The sequence below is a fragment of the Girardinichthys multiradiatus genome, chromosome 11 (assembly GCF_021462225.1).
Source record: "Girardinichthys multiradiatus isolate DD_20200921_A chromosome 11, DD_fGirMul_XY1, whole genome shotgun sequence".
Classification (NCBI taxonomy): domain Eukaryota; kingdom Metazoa; phylum Chordata; class Actinopteri; order Cyprinodontiformes; family Goodeidae; genus Girardinichthys; species Girardinichthys multiradiatus.
In genome coordinates, this window is record NC_061804.1 from 23,376,793 (window position 1) to 23,402,191 (window position 25,399).

The 25,399-nt window shown below is 38.3% G+C and overlaps 2 protein-coding genes across 3 annotated transcripts in view; both read left to right on the forward strand.

Annotated features, from left to right (window-relative positions):
- The window catches only part of LOC124875921 (melatonin receptor type 1B-B-like), a 117,070-nt gene that overhangs the window by 56,504 nt on the left and 35,167 nt on the right, over nt 1–25,399 (forward strand). The window lies entirely within an intron of this gene.
- LOC124875919 (melatonin receptor type 1B-B-like) lies at nt 10,265–24,343 on the forward strand. Its single transcript, XM_047378342.1, has 4 exons — nt 10,265–10,370; nt 21,279–21,397; nt 21,504–21,848; nt 23,447–24,343. Exons 1-4 carry the CDS (start codon nt 10,325–10,327, stop codon nt 23,867–23,869), a joined length of 933 nt encoding a protein of 310 aa, XP_047234298.1. The 5' UTR covers nt 10,265–10,324; the 3' UTR covers nt 23,870–24,343.

A 25,399-nucleotide genomic window follows, 5' to 3' on the forward strand; every position in this document is an offset into this window, starting at 1 on the left:
TCTATTCAGGGGGTGCCAACTTCCCTTTGACTGCACATGCAATTAACCAAAGAACACTTGCAGGCAACTGACAGAGAAGTTATACTTTTTATTGGCTCCTTGTGGGCACCCCTTTCTAATGGCACCATGGGCTACTGCCTATATGACCTACTTCAAAATCCACAGACTGTTAACAAAACTGGACCCATGCATGTCTTTCCATCACACTCAGTAAGCAGAAAGTTAAGTGATATAAAAGCTCTGCCCAATGCTAAATTTAGCCTTACAAGCCTTGTTAGAGTCTTGCACTCTTTAAAATATCCAGCTGTAAACATAAAATGGATAATTATTGGGTCTTTCAAGCAAAGAGGAAAGAGCAAGGCATGATCAAGGAACCAGGACCCTGGACAGTCTAAAAACATTGTGCCAAGAGTCAAATATCCTCTCTGTATACTACAAACCTGTGAAATTTTGTGGTGTCCATTTGGCAAAAATGGGGTTTTACAAAGTATTAACAGGAGGGATAACAGTAAGTCTGACAGCAAAAATAAATAAATAAATATTTCATACACAGCCTTTCGGAGAGAAAAAACACAGGCAATTTGGCCAAAAAGAATGTTGTACCTGACAAAATTTTTGCTACACCTTAATGTGACCTTTTCCAGCCAGGTGCTGCTTTGACCGTTAAAGCAGCTGTACCAATTACATAGTGGTATTTCAACAATGGCCTATAAAAGATACACTACAACAATGATGCCCTGTAAATTTAGTTGGAAAATTCTTTTGTCTGTGTATTTTGTACGTTGGCACCTGTAATTACACTGACATTTCTGGACAATTATGTTACCAGCCTAAAACAACTCATTCAGAGTCATACACCTGTATGGGTGTAGCACATTATAGCAGGAAGGTAAAATCTCATGGTTAATGAGTAAGTTGATCATACATTATATGTTTTTTACCTTAACCAAGTAAATCTAACAGACTGTATTGGAAATATAGGATAACTAAATGACAGTGTTTTTAGGAAGGTATTCAATATAAACTTAGAACTGCAAGCAGGTCTAAACGAGCTCCAAGCCCAACCCAGAGGTCCACATCCTGGCCCCGCCCCACTCATCCTTATATTAAATGCATTTTCAGCAAACAAATCTTAAAGCATCATTTGTACAATATAAGTCAATAATGGCCCGATTTCAAAAACTCATAAAAAAATTTATTAAAAAGTTTATTAAACATTTCTCAAGATATATGTTCAGATGAGTGTTTATTATCATCCCTTTATTAAATAAGTAATGAATATGTCAATATCAGGAATAATATACATTGTTTACCATGTCCCTAAATGTAATAATTTTTTAACCAAAATTTGTTTAGTGTAACTTTTACAATATGTATATGTACACATATGTATGTATAAGTACAATATACAACAGAGCTGAACCCCTGGGGTCTGTCGGGCCTCTGCTTGGGGAGTGATATGTACCGGGGTCTCGGGTCTCTGGGTCCATGGCTGGATCTGCTCAGGCGTAGACGGCTGTCGTCGGGGCCTGTGGGCTTGTCGCTGCAGCTCCCTGGGGCTTCTGCACTGTGGCTGCTGGGTGGTTCCCCAGGGACTCTCCCCTGCTTTTCTCTGGGGGGGTTGCGGGGACTACTGCACTGTCTCCTGTAGTTCGTGTTCTCTGGGGGCCTTTGGATGTCTATGGTTCGGATCTCCTCAATATCTGTCCCAGGTCCAGGGGGGAAGGTCTGTGGCTCCTAACACACACTATTGCATATTTTTATGGCGAAACCTTGTATACACAGGCGAGCTCACACTCAGACCCACAGGTGTTTAAATTCAGGTGTTAACAGATACACAAATGTTCTATATTGAGCCGCATTTACCACTAAATACATCTTGCATTCATAAGTATTGTGCACTTTTTGGTAAAAAAGCTGTTAACATAAACGTTTCTGCAGGTGTAGAAGCAAGAAGGGTGTTATCTTGTATTCTCTTCATCCGTCTTTCTTTCCTCCATTCTTTTCTCCTTCTCTCCCCTTTTCCCTTTTGCCTCACCTCTCTCTCTTTCATGCTTCTTATTTTTGTCCTTTTTCCTTTCATCTCTGTGTCCGTAACAATTTAAATAATCCCAAAAAAGTTTATTTTATAACTTTCAAGCAGAGCTTTAAAGCGTTAGCTATAATGCTCCACTTGTGAAAGTAAATCTGTTAGGCTTTTTCGTGGTACTCAGACAACAATTCTGAGCACCACTCTGCCAGACAGGACATGGTTAACAAAAAATAAAAAAATAAATATAAATGGTGATTGTTGAACTTTATCAATTTACAGAATGCTAAGTGAGCGAAACCAAACACACAGCCAAAGTCATTAAGAACTATCTTCTGCGTAAAGAAGAACAAAACTTACTAGAAGTGATGGTATGGCCCCCACAGAGCCCTGATCTCAACATCATCAAGTGTGTCTGGTATTACATTAAGAGAAGGATGTGAGAAAGCCTACATCCACAGAAGATCTGTGGTTAGTTCGCCAAGATGTTCGAAAAAACCTACCAGCTGAGTTCCTTCAAAAACTGTGGAAGAATCGATGCTGTTTTGAAGGCAAAGGGTGGTCACACCAAATATTGATTTGATTTAGATTTATCTTTTGTTCATTCTCTGCAGTTGTTGATTGATGAAAATAAATGATTAACACTTCCATTTTTGAAAGCATTCTTTGTTTACAGCATTTTTTCACACTGCCTAAAACTTTTGCACAGTACTGTATATACATATTTATATATGATTAAAAAAGATTTAAGTGAAAAAAATGTATTTATTTGAGATAAAAATAATGAACTTATTTGACACAAGAGACTTGTTCCAGGAAAGATTGAGGTTGCATAGTTTTCTCTCTGCATTTTATTCTTTACGAGAGTGGCTCAAAGTCATGAGTTGTTTCAGCGGGATGGAGGGGTTCCAGACCACTACTCCAAGGACAAATAGGAAGAAAAAAAAAAGGTTTTATGTAACTTATATATCGGACTTATACTTTTCTTCACAAACAAAAAAAAAGTTTCACCAAAATTTGATGGTTGGAAATCCCGGTTCTGAGCCCCCTCCCCGCCCATCTACTTTGGACAACTGACCCGGTTGTCCCAATCAGAAGCTGTGATTGTACCTAAGTGGGTGGCTCACATTTTCCATTATCCTTCGTAATAGTATTCGCTGGTTATTGAGGGGTCTGAATTTTTGTGTGTGAGTGGCCGTCTTGTTTATTTAATAGACTTTTTAATAGAATTTTTCCAGCATTTTCTGATTATTTCACCCAACAACTTTTAGTGGAAAAGAGTCATGAAAAAACTATAAAATTACAATAGGGTTCCCTGATCCCCTGGGAGCAGGCGAACAGCCATGCCTTGCATGGCCTTCGCCTTGCTCTGCGGACTTGGAACCCTAAAAAGCAGAAAACCAACTCTGTTAGAAATAAAGGAGAAATCACTGAAAACATTGTAATTTTTAAGCAGTTTTTACATTAATTGAAATGCCATTCCAGCCAACTTTTTACAATATTAGTATATTCAGCTTTGGCGTTTTCCACCTTGAGGGAAATACAAAAAAATGTACTCCCTGTAACTGATAGACTGCCCATTTCAATGCACCTTCCTCTGTTGGGTGGTAGTATCAATTACAAATTTCCAGGTAAATTAACATGGTCAAACTCAAAGCATGTGATCTTCTTCACGGTTTTTAATTAAAATGTAACCTCGGGGATGTTTGTACCAATTAACTCAAACTAGGCTGACGTTAGACAGGAAGTACTGGAGGGTCAGACAGATGTGAGTGTCAGACCTAATGCTTGGGAATAGAAAATAGTGAGTAATGGATAAAATACTAACAGTGACTCAGGCATTATAGGCTATATTTGCCCTTGCTGCTGCAGAAGCCCTAACTATATGTTTGCCTGAGGTAATAAATGCTATTCACTTACACCAGACATTTACTGAACTCTGTAGACAGACTTAAACTTTCTTGTCGTTTTGCCTTTCCTATGAACTAATTTTTATATATCAGCAGGTTGATAAAGGCAATTTCATGATAATTTACTTCTCATAGTTGAAAGGAAAAACTCAATTCAGTGTAGAAACATTGCCTAACCATCATCTTATAGTCTCAGGATGTGTGAGGTATGGCTCTAAGAACTATACTCCCCAGCCACTTTTTTAGGTATACCTATTAACGAAAAAAGTGAACAAGCGAATCACATTGAAGTAACTTTAGGCACTTGGCATCCAGAAGTGGTAATGACAATTTGCTGAAGTTCAAACAAGCACCAGAATGGAAAACAAAGTGGATTCAACAGATCTTAAATGTGGCAAGGTTGTTGGTGTCAGAGGGGTTGGTTTGAATATTTTAGAAACGGCTGATCTGCTGGGAATTTCATGCAAGCCCGTCTTTCTGATTTAGAAAGAACGCCTCCAAAAAAGAGTAAACATCCAATGAGTGGCTGTTGTGTGTGCAAAAAAACATTGTTGATTTCATTATAAATATCAACCGTTTTTAATTATTTAACTAGATTTCTCAGCTGATGAAATTACAAAAATACCATGTTTAGCAAAATAAACTATTTGCATTTGGAGCTACAAGCTCATACAACAGAAGAAATGCAGATTTAACCAGGTGATAATCTCACCCTCATTCCTACCGTGAACCAAACCTTTATCACAGCAAGGATCAGCACAGTCCAAACAAAAGAAATAAATTCACACATACCATATCACAGGACAGCTCCATGTCGCTGCTTACATATTTTTTTCTTTTTGAAAGGCAGCTTGCTTGGCTCTTTTTCTTCTACTCTTCTATGTTTATAGCAGCACGACCAGCTACCATAGTGCTGTTTTAGCCGCAGCATGCTCACTTGCGCTTTCTACCCGGCTACTGTAATAACAGTCTACATGCAAAATTTCTTCCTCATTCATAAAACCCTAATACTGGGGACATTCCTGTGGAAATCTTTTGCCATCGTCCAAAACGGGGACTGTCCCTGCGAATCTCGGACATCTGGTCACCAGAATTTAATCGTAGCTGATTCAGATACATTTGGATTATTGTTAACTGATTCCTGACGTCTGTGCAGTGTTCCAAATAGATTCTTGTAAATCATACTGAATTCGTGACATATTCTTACAAATTAAGCAGAATCTCACGATTTTATCTTTATCCATTGTACCTGTGTCTTAACTGAATTTTAGGGAAATTTCCAAGATTCCAAGAATCCTCACAAATCCTAATATTAAACAGTTCTTGGCGATTCGTACTATTCAAGGTCTGTGTGGAATAGTGGCTTAAGCTGGGTGAAATACCATGTCTGAATACAAAACATTGAACCTTGAAGCCACTCCTGATCGCCAAAAACAGGAAGCTGAGGCTCCAATTCAATTTAGGTATTTGGCATGAAAAATGTAAAAGGATGGATCTATCCTGTCTTGTATTCATTGTCTTTGTTGGTGGTGGTGTTGTAATGGTGTGGGGGATATATTCTTGGCAGGCTTTGGACCCCTAACTACCAACCAAGAATATTTTATATGCAATTGCATTCCTGAATCATACTTCAAGCAGAATGAAGGACCATTTCCCAAATCATCACAATGAGTTCCTAGTACCCTAATAGCTTTCATAATCACCACATCTCAATCTAATAGTGCACCTTTAGAATGTGGTGGAAAAGTAAATCCTAATCATGAATGTGTATTCAACAAATCTGCCATTACAGCTGTGAACTAACAAAGCTGTAAGAGCAAAAGAGTGTTCAACCTTAAGTGTACATTTAACCTCTGTGGAGGCAAAGAGTCTGTTAGTGGAGGTGGGGTGAAGAAAAGGTCTTAACAGATGATGAACAGTGAGTTATGTTGTTTAAAATGTTTGGTGTCTTTGGTTAAGAATATAAGAAGCAGTTAGAGTGAACAATCAGAAAATAAGGTGAAAGAGGTTGAAAGTAGTCTAATGGTGACTGATATGTATGGCCAGGCAGTGGGCTGGCTGTGGAAGGAGGAAGTTGCTCACATGGACAGACCTGAGCTGCACAAAGGATGATGTATAGCGCTGATGACAAGATTGTTTATTGCCTTGTCTACACTAAGAAAGGGAATATTACTTTTCATCTTGTTTGTTCTCATCAGCCTACTCTTGGTCTTTTCCTAAACTACTAACAGCATCATTCTCTGGGGACCTTTAATCTCCTTTTATGATTTGCCATTTTCCTAATTTTACTTTTCTTTGCGACAAGTATGTTTATTAAAATCTACAGACCTAGTTAGAGGATGTCTCTTTTGCTCTTTTTGTTTTATTTATTAAAGTACGAGTTTAACTACAATTGTAGAAATTACTAAACATGATGGCTTCATTATATAATAACAGTTAAATGTATAGGTCATGTCTTGTGGGAGTTGCGTTTTTAACACGTTTTTATTGTTGCTTGACCACTTTTTCCCTCCTCCACATCACTCCCTCTGGAACCTACCACCTATTTTTTTCCTCATCCTTCCCCTAAAAACAAATTTAAATGCAAACAATGCAAATCTGCCTAGCATGTCCTCCCACAGGAAAGACATGAGAAAAAGCTAATGAGAGGAAAATTATTGCAATCTGTTCTCTTGGGGAATGGCTTGCAGAAATGGAGGGAAAAGTCAAAAAACCCCTTTTTGTTCTAATATTGTTCATTACAGTACTCAATCACGCATTACTTATGTGAAAGAGGATTAAGTTTCAGTCAACGGTTCCGTATGCAATTATGTACACGTGAATAACCATGTGAAGAGCTGTCCAAATTCTGCTTTAGGAACATCCAATCTATTCTTTAGGCATAAAAAAGGAAAACAAGTAGTAGTGCAAAACAGACACTGTACTCTACCAACTGCTACAGCAGATTAAACTCAACATTATGCATTTTCTTTCATCTTTTAAAAAAAAGCTCTTTACCAGTTGCCTGTCCTAATTCAACCCCTTCCCATGAGCTTTTTTATTATGAAATAATCCAAATCTAGATCTGATAGCCCTAAACCCTAAAACAACATCAACACTTTTAGCTTTAGAAGATTACTTAACCCTAAATTGATCAAGTCAGATCATCATAATCCTTAACATATGATTTTAAAAATGTTCAGGTGGGTTACCACAAAACAAGTGAGCCACATGTGACATCTGCATGCATGTTTGCAAAGAAGTGTTGTTTTCGTTAACACCGATTGTGGAAAATTGAATGCCCCTTTACCATGGGGTTTAATTAGGACAGCTCCACTCCACTCAGCACGTTGTGCAAGCATTTCAATTGCCAGTTTGTCTGGCCCGGTTCCTATGGTTTTTGGGACCTACACAGTAGCAGGTACGATTAGGGGTGAGTAGGGACTACATGTGACGTGAGCAAACTGCTGATCACTGATTGGCCATGGGACGAGGAAAAAAGAGACGTTTTTCACTGAGGTAGTGCAGAGAAAATTAATAAACCTCAAGAGAGACAATAATATAAAAAACACAATGGTCAGTGCGAGCATTGTGGTCGCCTTTCAGCATAGGATCAAACCCTACTAGATTGGGGGGCGCAAATATACAATATTCAACCTAAGACTAACTTCACAATGGTCAAATGTTCGCACTTTAAAGTCCATGTCCTCGTTATTACCATGGCTAAGACAAAAACTTCATGATAAACCCCAAAATCTTAACTAACTTTAGCAGTCCAGACAGCAGCGTCTCTCCTCTCCCTTCTCCTGCCACACCTCCCTCACATTAAAACCCCAGAGCCTTATTTTATTTTGTATGTTCTGGCTGGGCTGTGGTCTACATTATTATCTCAGTGGATCATTTTATACATGAAAAAACATATATAGGACATTCTTGCATATACAATACAAACATTATTTGTATTTTGTTTACTTCTGTTTTTGTTTTCTATTAATGTTTTTCACACAGATTACTTTAATGTGACGATGTCACACAGTAACATTGATAGCGGTACAGCGCACTACACTGAAGGCTGGAGAAGGGGCTTCAAGCCATAACTCCAGCCATCAGTGGGTCAATGGAAACTTAACAGGTTTCGCGCCGTGTAGAATGAGACCAAGTGGAGTAGAGATGTGCGGAGCTGGAATTGTCAATGGAAAAGGCGAATTAGGCAGCTTGTTACATTAAAGTTTTAGATTGGCATTGTCAGTTGGCATCTATAATCCTTTTTACAAACTCTGCTTTTTAGTTGTGTTCATTTGATTTGCTTGTCTGAAGTATAGAAATATGTTATAAAATTGTGAAAGAAAGTGAGCACAAAGTACATGGTGGAAAGTTAATGAAGAGTGATGACATTACAGATGTTACATTAGGCACTGATGTAGATCACAATGCGCAGCCAGAATGAAAGTAGTGATAGCAAAGCAGTGGTTGTGTAAAACATGGTAGCAATGAATGGAAGCAACTTAAAGTCTCATGTTTGTACATGCAGTCAGTCTGTGTTTTACTTGTAGGAGTTTGGTTTCACTACAGTAATGTAGCTGGCAAAACATTATTCTGAGGACACCATCACTCATTGGTCAATCTATATAGGTCAATCTACAGTTATTTTCCTACCACAACTTGTTTGGGCCTTAAGCTATTGCTAAATTTGGTGTTTGGAAGAAAGGCCCAAAAACTGTATGCTACAATCTGTTATTCATTTGGCTCAGGCACTGAGAAAACAACTAGTTGCTACTGTGAGTAAACATGTAGGGGGAAATTTTGGAAAGAGCAGTTATTTACTTTATTTTATAGAATGATCCATGAACATCCACATATATTATTGTACTGACAGAACATATATGAAATATAAATAAAAAAGGGCAACATAAGGGACTAGACTAAAAGTACAAAAAATAAATACAAAATACATTCCACATCTATCAAAGTAGTGCACATGTGCCATGTGACAAATAGAAGGCTGATATTTTGTCAGAAAAAGTCAGAATACTTTTTCCCCTGCAGTCACAGCAAGAACTTCTGTGGAGAAACTAAATGTTAACTCAATCTTTTCTGATGTACAACCATTGGTATCTGCAGACCCAGAGACATACAAAAGACACATTTTGTTCATGTACTTTTAACATGCCTCACACTAGCATTTACATACTGCATGTCTTCAAGTCCTTTTCCCCCCAGATAAAACCAAAATAAGACATTTTAACTTTACACTTCAAACAAAGGCAGTAGACTTTTAAGAGTCACAACTCAAATACACCTTAGAGACTACGAAGAGACAGCAATAGTTTCAGTTACATTAACCTTATAAGCATGTGTATTAAATACCATGCAAAGTCATTTACAGTCAGCTAAAATATTCCAAGAACTTAAGACTCAGTAATTTTCTCGGGGTAGTACTACTTACTAGGTCCCTTTAGCTATCTATACATCTAAAGTTTTGCCCTGAAGCAAAGTATACCGACATAAAGGATGATGATACAAAGAAACAAAAATATAGATGATTTTATAGTAGCACATGACATGTATATTAAAAAAGTCTGGCTGTTTAAAGATCAACTGTCATATTGGTTTTAACGGATTTGACCCACATGCAGAAAGCAATTCAGGAGACTAAGTTTTTCGGTGAAGAGTTTATTTACAGTGTAGGGACGTGGGTAGGGAAACTTGAACCGGGAAACCAGCTGTAAAATAAACAGGATGGTAAGCAGGGAATACTCAGGGTCAAAAACTAAAGAATAATAATTCAGCCTTACTGGGATGATCCACCAGAGGGTGGAGGAGCAGAGAGACCAAATAGTTGTTTACCCGTGAGGTAGATGAGGGTGGATAATGGTGTGCCAGAATGATAAGACGGTCCAGGGTTTTCAGAAGTTGGCGCAGTGGAAGGAGGAGGGTGGACAGGGTTCTTGAGTGGTAATCCAAGGAGCGAAGAATTCAGGAGGTTGCCAACTGGTGAGGTCCAATGAAGTAACGAGTGGTTAGAGTCTTTACTCATGGAGCTGGATAGCTTCTTTCCAGAAGTTGTTAATCCAGGCAGAGTTCCACATGACAAGGCAAGGTCAGGTTCTGGTAATCCTGCAAGGTAACAAAATTCAAATTACTAAAAGTTCAAGGCAAGACAAGGTAATGTGGCTTGAGCTGTACCACTAAGGAACAACACTCTGGCAGTGAGTTGCTGGCAGCCTCCTCCTAATATACTCCTCAGTAGGTAATCAAGGGAATGAAGAACACCTGTCACCTCTCCTCCAGGTTCCACGCCATCTAGGGGCTAAGCACAGTAAAGGCACCAAACAAACAGACAAAGCACAGATCCTGACATCAACAACTTCTTGAGCAGCAAAGCTGGAAGAAATAATATTTTTAAATGGATTGCTGCATCTTTATAACATCATACTATGCATCATCAGCATGTAAGTAATCACCCAGTCCACATCTGTAAACAATAGTGGAAGAAAACCAGTAAGAGTGCAAAGTTGATACAAATAAATATGCCAATATACTGTATTACAATCAACAGTTATTCATTGTGAGGAGCATCATGATACTTAATAAAATATTATTTTCATTATTTTGCTTACAAACATGCAACTATTTTAATTAACTATGCTAGTTCCTGCATAAGTCCATCTTAATAAATATCTATGATGTTTTTAAAACCTTTTTTAATGTAAAATAAAACTTCATTCTGATTAAGAATGTCAGTAAAAAACAAATACACATCAATGTTACTTTTGTTTATGTCATAAAAACAACATAATATTACATAGGTTTATGGAAAAAAGCTCTTAATTAATGAGGGATATTTTAACACTTGACATTTTTTATGTTGTTGAACACAGGGTCATAGGTGATACATTTAACAGCTTAAGCACCTGTTTGGAAGAAAACACAATTGTGATAATTGGCTTGAGTGATTTAAAACCTGATGGCATGCAGCTAAAGAGTTACTTTTCAAAATGTGCACTTTTTGTCTTCCCTGAGGTGATTCGGTTTAGCATGTACAGGTCCTTCTCAAAATATTAGCATATTGTGATAAAGTTAATTATTTTCCATAATGTCATGATGAAAATTTAACATTCATATAATTTAGATTCATTGCACACTAACTGAAATATTTCAGGTCTTTTATTGTCTTAATACGGATGATTTTGGCATACAGCTCATGAAAACCCAAAATTCCTATCTCACAAAATTAGCATATCATTAAAAGGGTCTCTAAACGAGCTATGAACCTAATCATCTGAATCAACGAGTTAACTCTAAACACCTGCAAAAGATTCCTGAGGCCTTTAAAACTCCCAGCCTGGTTCATCACTCAAAACCCCAATCATGGGTAAGACTGCCGACCTGACTGCTGTCCAGAAGGCCACTATTGACACCCTCAAGCAAGAGGGTAAGACACAGAAATAAATTTCTGAACGAATAGGCTGTTCCCAGAGTGCTGTATCAAGGCACCTCAGTGGGAAGTCTGTGGGAAGGAAAAAGTGTGGCAGAAAACGCTGCACAACAAGAAGAGGTGACCGGACCCTGAGGAAGATTGTGGAGAAGGGCCGATTCCAGACCTTGGGGGACCTGCGGAAGCAATGGACTGAGTCTGGAGTAGAAACATCCAGAGCCACCGTGCACAGGCGTGTGCAGGAAATGGGCTACAGGTGCCACATTCCCCAGGTCAAGTCACTTTTGAACCAGAAACAGCGGCAGAAGCGCCTGACCTGGGCTACAGAGAAGCAGCACTGGACTGTTGCTCAGTGGTCCAAAGTACTTTTTTCGGATGAAAGCAAATTCTGCATGTCATTCGGAAATCAAGGTGCCAGAGTCTGGAGGAAGACTGGGGAGAAGGAAATGCCAAAATGCCAGAAGTCCAGTGTCAAGTACCCACAGTCAGTGATGGTCTGGGGTGCCGTGTCAGCTGCTGGTGTTGGTCCATTGTGTTTTATCAAGGGCAGGGTCAATGCAGCTAGCGATCAGGAGATTTTGGAGCACTTCATGCTTCCATCTGCTGAAAAGCTTTATGGAGATGAAGATTTCATTTTTCAGCACGACCTGGCACCTGCTCACAGTGCCAAAACCACTGGTAAATGGTTTACTGACCATGGTATAACTGTGCTCAATTGGCCTGCCAACTCTCCTGACCTGAACCCCATAGAGAATCTGTGGGATATTGTGAAGAGAACGTTGAGAGACTCAAGACCCAACACTCTGGATGAGCTAAAGGCCGCTATCGAAGCATCCTGGGCCTCCATAAGACCTCAGCAGTGCCACAGGCTGATTGCCTCCATGCCACGCCGCATTGAAGCAGTCATTTCTGCAAAAGGATTCCCGACCAAGTATTGAGTGCATAACTGTACATGATTATTTGAAGGTTGACGTTTTTTGTATTAAAAACACTTTTCTTTTATTGGTCTGATGAAATATGCTAATTTTGTGAGATAGGAATTTTGGGTTTTCATGAGCTGTATGCCAAAATCATCCATATTAAGACAATAAAAGACCTGAAATATTTCAGTTAGTGTGCAATGAATCTGAAATATATGAATGTTAAATTTTCATCATGACATTATGGAAAATAATGAACTTTATCACAATATGCTAATATTTTGAGAAGGACCTGTAAATTGCAGCACCAGTAATTTTCAGAAAACCTTTATTCAACGCTATTTCTGGTTTGTAGTATGTAGACAACACAATTTGCATGTTACAAAGGTGAATAACTTTTCAATTAGGTCTAAAAAAGTGGACATTTTTGAAAATTTTGCAATTTGATTCTAATCAGTAATTTAATCTAATTTCATGGTCTTGCAAGACTTGATTGCAGAAAGCTGGCTAAAGTTGGTATTTGATTGGTGGTTTCTGATTGAATGCCTCCATCTCATGTTTTTAAAGACATTTTGGACTGCATTTGATCATGTCTACCTTGAAATCAAACTTGAATTGAATTATTCTTATCTGCACAGACAATTTTTTTAAACTTAGTTTGAGTTTCATGAAACCTATACATTTTTTTCAAAAACCCCCAAAAAAGCGCTTTGAAAATTTTTTTGGGCGTTCAGGCAACCTTAGATTGTTGTTTGGGGCACACCAAGAAGGCACTCTCTGCACACATCTGCATGTGTGTAGTTTTAACTCTATATATGATACATGGCTGTTTTTCATAAATGATTTGCTGATGTTTGCCCATAAGCCCACATGCAAATAACCTTTTGTAATTAACTTTAATCTTTCCAAACTGAGAGGTAATTTTTACTACGGGCTGTCATATTACCAAAAGATATAGCGAGTCACCTACTCTCTTTCAAACAGACCTTCAATTTCTATTCAATGCAATGTAAAGGGTTAGTAGAATTGGATTATAAAGTCTTAATAGTCTAGAATTAAAGTAACCATGGTACATCTGCCACAAATCCACACTCATGTTTTTTTCAACAGGTACTTTTTCTTACCGGCATTGAATTGTGGGTTGCTGCATGTACATATATGCAGTCAAACAGGCCCACCTGCAGAGTTAGAACTGGTGATTGTGTTAAATAATTTCTTTACTGGAAGAATTTATTTAGTGGAACTCCCCAGTGAATAGAGTTCCATACATATACAATTAGCATTTTACTCTGTGTATTTTCTCCTTATCTTACGCATATAAAGCAGGGATGGGGCACCTGATTATAGAATAAAATGGGGAAGCAAAATGAAGATGATAGATCGGGTTATACATCAATGTGGCTGATTACCCCAGTAGGATGCAATAAAAGCTAGAAAGGTAAATGTCTGTATTCAAGACCACATTAGTTTTTATTCTTGCCGGTGTCAGTGGCTGAGGTTAGACATAATAAACTTTAGCTTTAGTTTAGCACGACATATAGTGGAAAGATGTTTGCTTTAAATCTAAATAACAGGAATTTGGCTGAAAAGAGAAAAGCTGTACCCATAAGTTATCTCTTGTCTAAATTTGACAGAAAAGTCATTAGTGTTCATCAGATGGGCTAACCATCTGGCAGAGGCAATTAAACTTTTATTCAAAATCTCATGGTATTTCAAAGAGTTCTCGATGACATGGACTCCCAACTAGGTGTCCGGGGCATTTGGAATAGAAACAGGCCTGAAGCATCACAGATTATCCTGCATACGGTGGGCATGAAATGCATATTTACAGAAAACACACCTCTTGTGTTTGATGTCAGAGCTCAGTGTTTCCAGTTAATAAGCCTTCTTTGCTTTTTGATGTAAGGACAGAAAAAAAGGTTGTTTTTTTCCTGCCATGTCTTCTAAGAAACTGATTTGTATGTAAATAGAGACTAATGTCATGAGTTGGTGACCCCATAAAGCCACTCTTTGGTGCAGTTCTCCAGCCCATACTACCCTCCTTCATTTGGCTTTTGGTAGAAACTTCTTTGTCAATTGTCATCCAGCCTTCATTGTCACAATTCTAGATGTTTCAAGTGTTAAGAACAGGACTTTTAAGAAAGATCTAAAGTCTACAAGCCTGATGTCAAATCAGACAAGTTGCATGTGTGTATCAAAGGCTGGTTAAAAGACTATTCTTACTAGACTATTAAACTAACAACATAGTTATCATAATTAACACATGAAATTGTTAATTATTCATGTAAAGCATAAATATTTAACCATTATGACAAAATGCATCAGGATTCTGTACTATAAATGTGAGTCAACACAAAAGGGAGTGTTAGGCACATTTTATTTCACTAAAAGCATTGTACAGGAGGTGCTCAAGTGATGTCTCCTTTTAAAGATTCACAGAGCATTGTAACATTGTTAGGTTGACAGTAACACACCAAAGGGCACATGTGCACATTCTATAATTATAAAACCAAATATGTTAACAGCATGGTGCAATTAAAGCACAACTATAAATACATTTCCTGTGTATCTCCATGAACTTTTGACTTGGTTGGATGATTATACCAGAAACTACAAGCTCCTGCAATCCCCCAGAGTGTTTTTCTGAGAATGTGACAAACCAGAGAACCCATCCTCTATAATCAATAATATGGTCCAAGGCTTGGGAATATTAGTTGCACTTCTGGTGAACAACTGCTGCCCAGCAAATGAGCTTTTCATGAACTGGCAGGTGAAACACAAGGTGAGCTCTGTTTCAGCTTGTAGTTATTTGTTCTCCTGACAAAATAACAAGCCTGAAATACTACATCAAATAATGCATTTCACCTTTTGGGAGAACCGACAGCTCTTGTGCAGTGACTCGAATACTAACTTTGCAACTCAACAAAGATGCAAGAATGGGTATGCTGAACAGTTACTGTTTTTAGTTATACAGCACTTGAGTGGCAAGGTTTATTTAAGGTTTATTCATATCAGTTAACTGAATTGGAATTGTATACATAACTGGAGCTGAAATTTTTATTAGGCTATAAGTCAAAAATCCGAAAGGAAAATTGGACTGAAAACTTAACTAATAATGTTTAGAGAACACATTCAAAGGCCACTCTATACAAATAAGCTTTTAATCTTGAATTAAAGTAACTTAGGGTTTCGGCGATTTTACAGTTTTCTGGGAGTTTATTCCAGATTAGTGGAGCATAAGAACTAAAAGCTGCTTCTCCGTGTTTGGTTCTGGCTCTGTGTATGCAGAGTAGATATGAGCCAGAAGACCTGAGAGGTCTGGATGGTTGATACACTGACAACAAGTCTGTAATGTATTTTGGTGCGAAGCCATTTAGTGATTTATAGATTAACAGATTCTCAGATTCTATTCTCTGAGCTACAGGCAGCCAGTGTAAGGACTTTAGAACTGGGGTGATGTGCCCCACTTTCTTAGTTTTAGTGAGAACGCGGCCAGCAGCGTTCTGGATCAACTGCAGCTGTCTGATCGACTTTTTAGGCAGACCTGTGAAGACACCGTAGCAGTAATCAATTCTACTAAAGATGGATGAAGGATGAATTAGTTTTTCAAGGTCCTGCTGAGACATTATTGCTTGAATCCTGGAGATGTTCTTTAGGTGATAGAAGGCCGACCTTGTTACTGTCTTTATGTGCCTCTGAAGGTTCAGGTCTGAGTCCATCACTACACCCAGGTTTCAAGCCTGACTGGTGGTTTCTAGCTGTATTAACTGAAGCTGTGTGCTAACTTTTAAATGCTCTTCCTTTGGTCCAAAGATTATTACTTCAGTTTTGTTTTGAGTGAGCTGAAGAAAAGTCTGACACATCCAAGCATTGATTTCTTCTAAGCATTTACCCAGCGCTTGAATGGGTTCATAGTCACCTGGTGACATCATTACGTATAGCTGTGTGTCATCTGCATAGTTATAATAACTTATGTCGTTGTTTATTAAAATCTGAGTTAGGGGGAGCATGTAGATATTGAATAGGAGGGGCCCTAAGATGGATCCTTGGGGAACGCCACATGTGATTTTTGTGGTCTCTGATGTAAAGTTACCTACAGACACAAAAAAGTCCTTGTCCTTCAAGTAGGATTTAAACCAACTGAGTGCTGTACCAGAAAGGCAGACCCAGTTTTCCAGGTGCTCTAATAAAATGGAGAGATCAACAGTGTCGAATGCTGCAGTAAGGTCCAATAATACCAGCACTGTGGTTTTCCACAGTCTGCATTTATACGGATGTCGTTGAACACCTTGACAAGAGCAGTCTCTGTACTGTGGTGAGCATGGTAACCTGACATCGTAGCAGTTGGTCATTGTTAGGAAGTTGTTTAACTGTTGAAACACAGCTTTTTCAATAATCTTACTGATGAAGGGGAGGTTTGATATAGGCCTGTAGTTCTGTAGTAGCAGCTTGTCCAAGTTGCTCTTTTTCAATAGAGGTATGATAATTGCTGTTTTCAGGGCCTGGGAGAAAACACCTGACAAAAGGGATGTGTTTATTATTTGTGTTAAATCAGATGTTATTGCGGGCAAAGCTTTCTTAAGGAAAGCTGTTTGTAAAACATCGCGACAGCAGGAAAAAGAGCTTAGTTGCTGTACAATTTCTTCTAAGTTTTTATAGTCTATTTGATGAAATTGGGAAATTTTGTCAAAATCAGTTCTAGTTGCACAACGTTGGTACTGGAGTTGATATGGATGTGCTGACTGCCCCTCTGATCCTTGGGGTTTTTTCAGTAAAGAATTTAGCAAATTCATTGCAGGCCCTGGTAGAGTGGAGTTCAGATGCTAAAGTTACAGGAGGGTTTGTTAACCGGTCGACCATGGCAAATAATGCACAAGCATTGTTAATGTTTTTGCTGATGATCTCAGAAAAGAAAGATTCCCTTGCATTTTTCAGTTGTAGGTTATATCCAGGGGTGAAAGTGAGCCGGTACGGTCTTGTACTGCGTACCACTAAAGTATTCTGCGTCGGTACGCAGTACTGGGAAGAGGGAAGAACTGGTCTGCTATGAAGCAGTCATCCAGAACCAGCTACGACTGCAAACATTCACGACCACACAAAGAATATCAGATCCGCTACCAATAGGCAGTCTAAAACACGATTGAATCTGTTTATGAATGTAGCTTTTTTCCCCTCATTCTAAATTGTTTCTGAACTGTTCGTGCAATGCTGGAGCCTCAATGCTCTTGCTTTGCTTCCCTCGGAGCTCGAGGCTTTTGTGAACGGCCAGCCTTTAAAACGAGCACCGCTACGTTTAATGTCTGTCTGCTCGCTGCTAAATACCCCAGTTAAAAGCAAAGGGAAAGTAACTAGTTGTGTTTCATGTTATTTTGCTAAATTACAAAAACACAGTACAGCTTGAAAACACGGATTATGATAAGAGATTTCATATACACTACACGAGAACGCATGCGCGCTTATACCTCCAAAACAGAGCAGTTGCTAAGGAGATCGGTGTGTTCGATTTAATGGACTGGGAGATTTTACACAGGTGGTGCACAGACAAAAAAACCGCTGCTTGCATTAGGACAGGACGATCAATAAATCACTTACCATCGACAGACTTAAATAAAAAATAAAAGAACCGAAATGTCACATATTTTATTTAAATGAAATCAAAACTTGACCACAATGCAGAGAACAATAACTTCTTTGTTCAAAAGAAAAGACGGAAACTGAAGATGAAAAGTTATACATCAGAAAATGGTTTATCATTGTTTCATACATGGCAGTTCTTAACAATTGAAATATATATATTCTACATTGTCAAGTGATTATAATTTCTACCTTATACAGACAGCCTACAGTAAAGTAAAATATTGATACGTTTTAATTAGTTTGAACTTTGCTGAGAGAGAGAATGATCTCGAGGGGGCCACAGATGAGAGTAACAATTAACACACACACATTTTGTGTATATATTTATATATATATATATATATATATACACACAAAATATTACCCCCAGTGCCTTCCCAGTTCCCCCTCTAGCTCTGCCCCTAAGTACCGGCATGAATTTAAAACTACCTTCACCCCTGGTTATAGCTGTATAGTCTCTCTTTAGAGATAATATAGTAAACCTGAAGTCCAGTCTTTCGCCACCTGCGTTCAGCTTTTCGACACTCCTTTTTTCACTTCTGACTGGTGGAGCACTTCTCCACGGAGACATTTTCTTCCCAGAAACGACTTTCACTTTAATTGGAGCAGTTGAATCAATGATGTCCGAGATTTTAGAATGAAAGTTGTCTACCAGCTCATCTACAGTGTTACAGGGCAAAGTGGAGGTAGAAGAGTAAATCTGGTTAAAGATTTCAGCAGCACCGTCCTTAAAGATGCGTTTTCTTATAATGTCTCTTTGGCAAACTGAGACATTGCAGATGATGCTTTCAAAAATAACAGAAAAGTGGTCAGATAGGGCAACATCAGTTACAGACACCTTGGAAATGTTTAGACCCTTAGTGATGATCAAGTCCAAAATATGTCCCTGTTTGTGTGTTTCCTCTTTAACATGTTGAGCCAAACCAAAGTTTCCAAGAGTGTCACATAGATCTACTGTACTTCTGTCTTCAGGATTGTCCATGTGAATGTTGAAGTCTCCCACAATAATTAAACAGTCATAATCAACCCATATCACAGATAAAAGCTCATTAAAATCACTGAAAAAGTTTGTTTTGGACTTAGGAGGCCTGTAAATATTCAAGAACATGGTTCGGACCGGGCTCTTTACCCGGAGAGCCAAATATGCAAAAGAGTCAAATTTGCCCAGAAATACTTTTTTACACTTTAGTAAATCTTTAAACAAAGTGGCCACCCCCTTTCTTTGCTGTCTGCTCTCACAAAGAAAACTGTAGTTCGGAGGCGTCGCCTCTATCAGAATGGGAGCTTCATTAAATTCATGTAACCGTGTTTCTGTTAAAAACATAACATCAAGATCGTGGTCAGTAATTAAGTCATTGATTAAAAATGATTTTCCTGACAGAGATCTAATGTTCAATAAAGCCAGTTTATATGACTTAGTTGCTGATATTAACTCTGTGTCTGGTTGTACCTGACAGTTTATTTTTTTTTTTTTTATTGTTAATCACTGTTTCTTATCCTTTTAGCTTTGTTCTTTCTGTCAGGTATAAGCACAGAGATTTTACAACTATCTCCTATTAGGGGCCCAAGTTTTTCCTGGACATGTTCATTTCTGATAGAGTTACCACTGGGGCCCAGACTGTATCACAGAGACGTGATTTGAAGGTCCTGATTAGGAGGAGATAGATTAGGAGGTGGTGGGGCTCTGAGGCATTTAGAAGATGTTGGTTCAGTAGCAGGGCCTCGGCCACGGGGGGTGTTGAATGGAAAAGATGTTGTGGCCATTTGGGTCCCGATTTTAAGAGCTCCTTTCATGTTATCAGAATCCAGTAAGATTAGATGTGAGACATATGGCTCCCGGCTTGTACAAACAGAAACCATTTTGCTTGAAGAGTTGTCTTTTTCCCCAAAAAATATTGATGTTGTTGATGAAGTTTACAGGTGTGGTAGCACATGTTTTTTTCAACCACTTATTAATCATCAGAAGTCTCGAAAAATCTAATCTCCACAGAAAACCGGTGCAAAGGGTCCGCTGAGAAACACCTTGATATTGAGACCTCCAACAATATTCAGAAGACAAGTGAAATCTTCCTTCAATCCTTCTGATTTTTTTCTTAGCCACGTCATCCATGGCTCTACAGTGCATAATAAGGTTTTCTAGAGATGGGCGCTTTTCTGTAATTGCAAGAATATTCTCTGAGATATCGGACACCACGTTACTGGTACCAATCATAACTTCTGTGTTTTTCTTGTTGCAGACGTTTTTAATCCCATCCACAGCTGTGTTGCCCACTATTAGGGTTTTTGGTCCGATACTATCACAAAGGTTAACAATTACAGCGTCTGCAAATATCTCTTCGTCAATGTTTTTTAGTGTAGTTGCATAAGCAGCAGTGGAAGTGCATTGGAAGTACAGACAGTTAGGCAGTGGTGTCCTTAAATTCCAGGTTCATTTTTAACATAACCTCTAAAGATTCTGGAGGTGAGCCAATGATAGTCTGCTTTTTTTTTATCGGGTTATTTATCTTGTCCCTGTGCACTGCTATCATATGTCCTCTCCCAACAAACAAAAGGAAAAGGACAAACACACAGGTAGATGGGGCGGCCAGCATTGGCGGTGACACGAGTGTATCAGCAGGATGAGAAATGGCAAATCGCTATTGTGCACAACTGTGTGAATATAATTAGATGTTATATGGCCACGAATGGCCTGGTTAACTTCTAAATAAGGAACTCATAAAGAATTACTTTAAATTTGGGAAATATGTGATTTTGCTGGTTTTCTTTGCAAAGCTTATGCTGTGGTCATATCTAAAAGGCACAGTGGCATTTCTGTGATGCACTAACTGGATTTTGCGAACAAGTTCTCCTTGGATTAGGCTGAGTAGCAGCAAGATGAAAAAAGACCTGCATGCCCTGAGTGCTTTGTCCACATGCTTTCCCCTCCACTCTGTCAAACTACGGACTCTGCCTGTCCTGATAAAACTTTGTCTAGGGTGAGGCAATCTGCTGTGGGGTACAGGCTACAAACCTTTTGTAATCTCAGCCTGAACATCGTGAGATAGGCCCGCTGAAAATCACATCCCATGCAACCATCTAGTATTTGCTCCGTTTTGACAGTGCAGGGTATGAGACAAAGCTGTGTGAATTAATTTGAACCATTGTTGAATGTGCTTATCTTTAATAGCCAGAAACAATGATGAAAGTCTGCAGGTCTGCCACCTGATAAAATCTGACCAGTTGTGCAATTTTTTGTTGCATTGAGGCAGAGTGAAGAAAGCAAAAGTTTGAACATTTGCAGAGACATTTGTTGTGTTTTGATGATCTGGGAGCATAAAACAATGTTTCGGGGATCTAATCTCATCATTTTACCTTTTACTCTCCAGGTAATGTGTTCGTGGTGAGTCTGGCCTTTGCTGACCTTGTGGTAGCCTTCTACCCCTATCCCCTGGTCCTCTATGCTCTCTTCCATGATGGCTGGGCACTTGGAAACACACAATGCATGGTAAAACCACATCAGTCATCGTCTCACTTTACTAAAAAGACAATGCCTTTAAAGCACACTCTCAATGAAGCTTGACAAAAACATCCCGCTTTTTCTCTTATTTTAGGTCAGCGGTTTCCTTATGGGGCTGAGTGTCATTGGGTCCATTTTCAACATCACCGGCATCGCGGTGAACAGATACTGCTACATCTGTCACTCCTTCTCCTACAGCCGACTGTACAGCTATCGCAACACTTTGCTGTTTGTTGCCTTAATCTGGGTGCTCACTATCGTTGCCATTGTTCCGAATTTCTTTGTTGGTTCTCTGCGCTACGACCCGCGGGTCTACTCCTGCACCTTTGCCCAGAATGTCAGCAGCTCCTACACCGTGGCAGTAGTGGTGGTTCACTTTCTGGTTCCCATTGCCGTGGTTACTTTTTGTTATCTACGCATCTGGGTTCTTGTGATTCAGGTATGTCTCAAAATCTTTTTTTTGTTATTGAAAATGTAACAAATAATATGGCTATTTCACATTTCACAACTTTGTCCTTTAATTAAAGACACATTAATAAACATCGGCTATCTTTTAGCTGCCAAAATACATTCTAAAAATACAATCTAATTATCTGATCAATGAAATCCCACTGAGACTAGCATGAGAATACAAAAGTTCAAAATGACTCATATGGATATAGTGCCATTCAAAATTGTTAATACTCCCTTAACCTTTTCACATTTTATCAGCAGCAATCACACACTTTACTTTATTTTATGGGATTTTCTGAGGGAGACCATTACAAAGTAATACATAAGTGTAAAGTAGAAGAAATGTTGACATGGTTTTTAAAGTTTTTTACAAATAAAAATCTGAAACTCGTGATGTGCATATTTATTCAGAACCCTGAACCTATTTTTTATAGAAACTCATTTCACTAAAAGTACTGCAATATATTTTAGTTTATTTCTCTACCAGGTTTGCACATCTAAAACTGGAAGTGTTTGCCAATTCGTATTGTAAAGTAGCTCCAGCTCACTCAGATACAATGGAGAGTGTTGACATCAAATTAATTTTAAAGTCTTGAAATTGGATTTACATCTGGACTTTGACTGGGCCATTCTAGACGTTAATATGCTTTGATCTAAATCCTTCAATTGTGGCTCTGGCTATATGTTTAAAGTTGTTGGCCTGATAAATGGTGAGCCTCTTCCCTAGCCTAAAGTTTTTTGCAGACTAAAACCAGTTTGCCCCATTCATAACTCCATTCAGCTTTAACCAGCTAGCCTGTCTTTGCTCAAAAGCAAACTTTTTTTCCCAGTTGGGATGGTGTGTTCTCTATATCACAAACCAAACTGTAAATGGCACATCTTTCTTTCAACAATGGTTTTCATAACACTCTTTCATAAAGGCCAAGTTTATTAAATGAACATTGAATAAAAGATCTGTCAACTATCATCTTTGGTTAACGAACCTGTTTTGATAGGCTTCCTGTTGTGCCATTCCCTTTCTTTTTCAAAGATGTCTTGAACATTGCTCTGTGAAATGTTAAAGGTTTGTTATATGGTTTACAGAGCAGCTGTATTTATAGGCAGGAGAAAACTACACACAGGTGCACTCTATTTACTAAGTAGGTGACTTCTGAAGGCAACAGGTAATTTTCTTTTCAGGGGAATCAGATTAAAGGGTCTGAATATACAGTATGTCTTTACACCATGATTTTAAAATATGAAAACCATGCATCATATCCTTCTGCTTCACAATTAGGGAGTACTTTCTTTTGCTCCATCACATAAAATCCCAATAAACTACATTAAAGTTTTGGGTTTTTTTAGCTTTTCAAAATGAAACAAAAATAATTCAGATAAATCTGGAAAACTACAAAACCCTGTAAAGGTTATAGCTTATATAGTTATAAAGGCGAGTTAGAAGGTGAGTTAATTTTTACACAATAATATGTTATATATTCTGGACTATATATGAGTAAATAGTATATCATGCATCTGTTGTTTTTTTTCTTTGTGTATGTATAATTGTATAACTTACAGCCTAATTTCTCCTTTTATCATATCCAGGTACGGCGTAAAGTGAAGACTGAAGACAGTCCTCGCCTCAGACCAAGTGACTTGCGGAATTTTATCACCATGTTTGTAGTATTTGTCCTGTTCGCCATCTGCTGGGCCCCACTCAACCTGATAGGTTTGGCGGTGGCGATAGATCCAGCTCGTGTGGGTCCCCACATCCCCGAGTGGCTTTTTGTTGTAAGCTACTTCATGGCCTACTTCAACAGCTGCCTGAATGCCATCATCTATGGTTTACTCAACAGGAATTTCAGGAACGAGTACAAATGCATTGTCACCTCCGTCTGGGTGACCCGGCTGTTCATGACGGAAACGTCGCGGGCCGCCACCGATGGCAGGAGCATGAGGAGCAAGCAGTCACTGCCTCCGCCCCTCAACAATAACGAGTCAGTCAGAGATCGTGTAATCAAAGAATGAACCCTGGATTCTTAAACGTGTCTTGTGGTAATTCCTGTTTTTATGTGACATCAAGACGGTTGTGCAGCTAAGGAGTAAGAAGAAACCAATGGAACTGGAAAACATGGCTTTTTTATTTATTTATTACACAACAAAGATTTGAACAATTTTATTAAATACACATGACAGCTTTTTAAAGTGACTGAAGTGCTTTTAGGATTAGCTCAACATCTTTTAATGTGATGACAATGTGTGTGTTCCTCTTCGGAACTGATTTGCATCCACAGAGCAAAAGCCAAGCATTGCAGTTTCATTATGCTATTATTACAAATCGAATGGTTCTTTAAGATTACATTGAAAATGTGATATCCTTTCATTTCTGCTGCTGTAGACCTGTAGACATGTTTCACAAAACTAGGTAAGCACCACTAGTAAACACACACCTCTTTGAGTAACTTCAAACGCCTCAAATAATAAAACTCGCCTCACCTGTAAGCTGTAGAAGGAACTTTTTGTGACAGAGATGATAGAATGACAGACAGTTAAGTCTGTGGCAGTTACGCGGTTAGATTTACACACTGAGCCTAAATGCTGCAGTAGCATACACATACATACCTTATACTGCCTAGTTTGATCTTTTTTGCACTAAAAAGAACCGTAAAATGAACTTAGTAACAACAACTTAGTAAATTAATTCAGGATTTTAATTAACTGTTGTTTTATACAAATCAAGCTAAAATGAGCAACAGGTCACCTCAGAGGTGCTTTTAATTAATTTCAGTTTTTTTTTTTTTTTTATAATTTGCATGTGATGTGGCATGTGGAGGAAACCTTATATGTTCTATTGTTGGTGTTCCAGCCTTCAAACCCATACTTTGCAGCTACTGGATTTAGACCTATATTTAGCCTTAGTAGAATGCTATATACTGCATGATTTTGTGAAAAAACTGATTTTTATCATAATTTGGTTAATTAAGCACAGAATCTTATTGTAATTTTTAATAACCTATGAGTTTATGGAATTAGGAGGGTTATTAGCATTATAGCTGTTTGAACAGGTTAATTATTTAACAATTAGGTTAAAGTAACATTTAAATACTTCCAAATAAATCCTAACTTAGTAATGTTAAAAAAGACTGTTTGATTAAGTAAATGATCTAAGGATATCATCCATGAACAGGTTAGTAAACTTTGTAATAATATTGGTGCTCATAAAGGGAGACGACAGAAATTTTCTTTCCTTCTAGGAGGGAGGGGGCAGAGGTTAACCACTTTTTTCAAAATAGATTGTTGGTGAATTTTCAGCATTAATAGTTTAGACAGTAACTGTGTAAAAGACTAGCTATGCTAATTTGAACTACAGAGTTCAGTTACTCTAGCTTGTCTGGCTATTGCCATTTGACAACAACTTATTGTTGCAGAAACATTTACGATAATTACTTTTATTCATCTATATTAAAATAATGTTCAACAGCAACAATGAAGACTACTAAACACTTCAATGAGTAGCTGTGCGCATTATTGCTACATGATAAAACCAATGAGTAAGTC

Excerpts from the sequence above, each read along its gene's own strand:
- LOC124875919 (XM_047378342.1), top strand. The coding sequence starts at position 10,325 with ATGGATTGCTGCATCTTTATAACATCATACTATGCATCATCAGCAT. Across the intron at positions 10,371-21,278 it reads ATACTATGCATCATCAGCAT|GTAATGTGTTCGTGGTGAGT; the intron begins GTAAGTAATCAC and ends TTTACTCTCCAG. Across the intron at positions 21,849-23,446 it reads TCTGGGTTCTTGTGATTCAG|GTACGGCGTAAAGTGAAGAC; the intron begins GTATGTCTCAAA and ends TATCATATCCAG.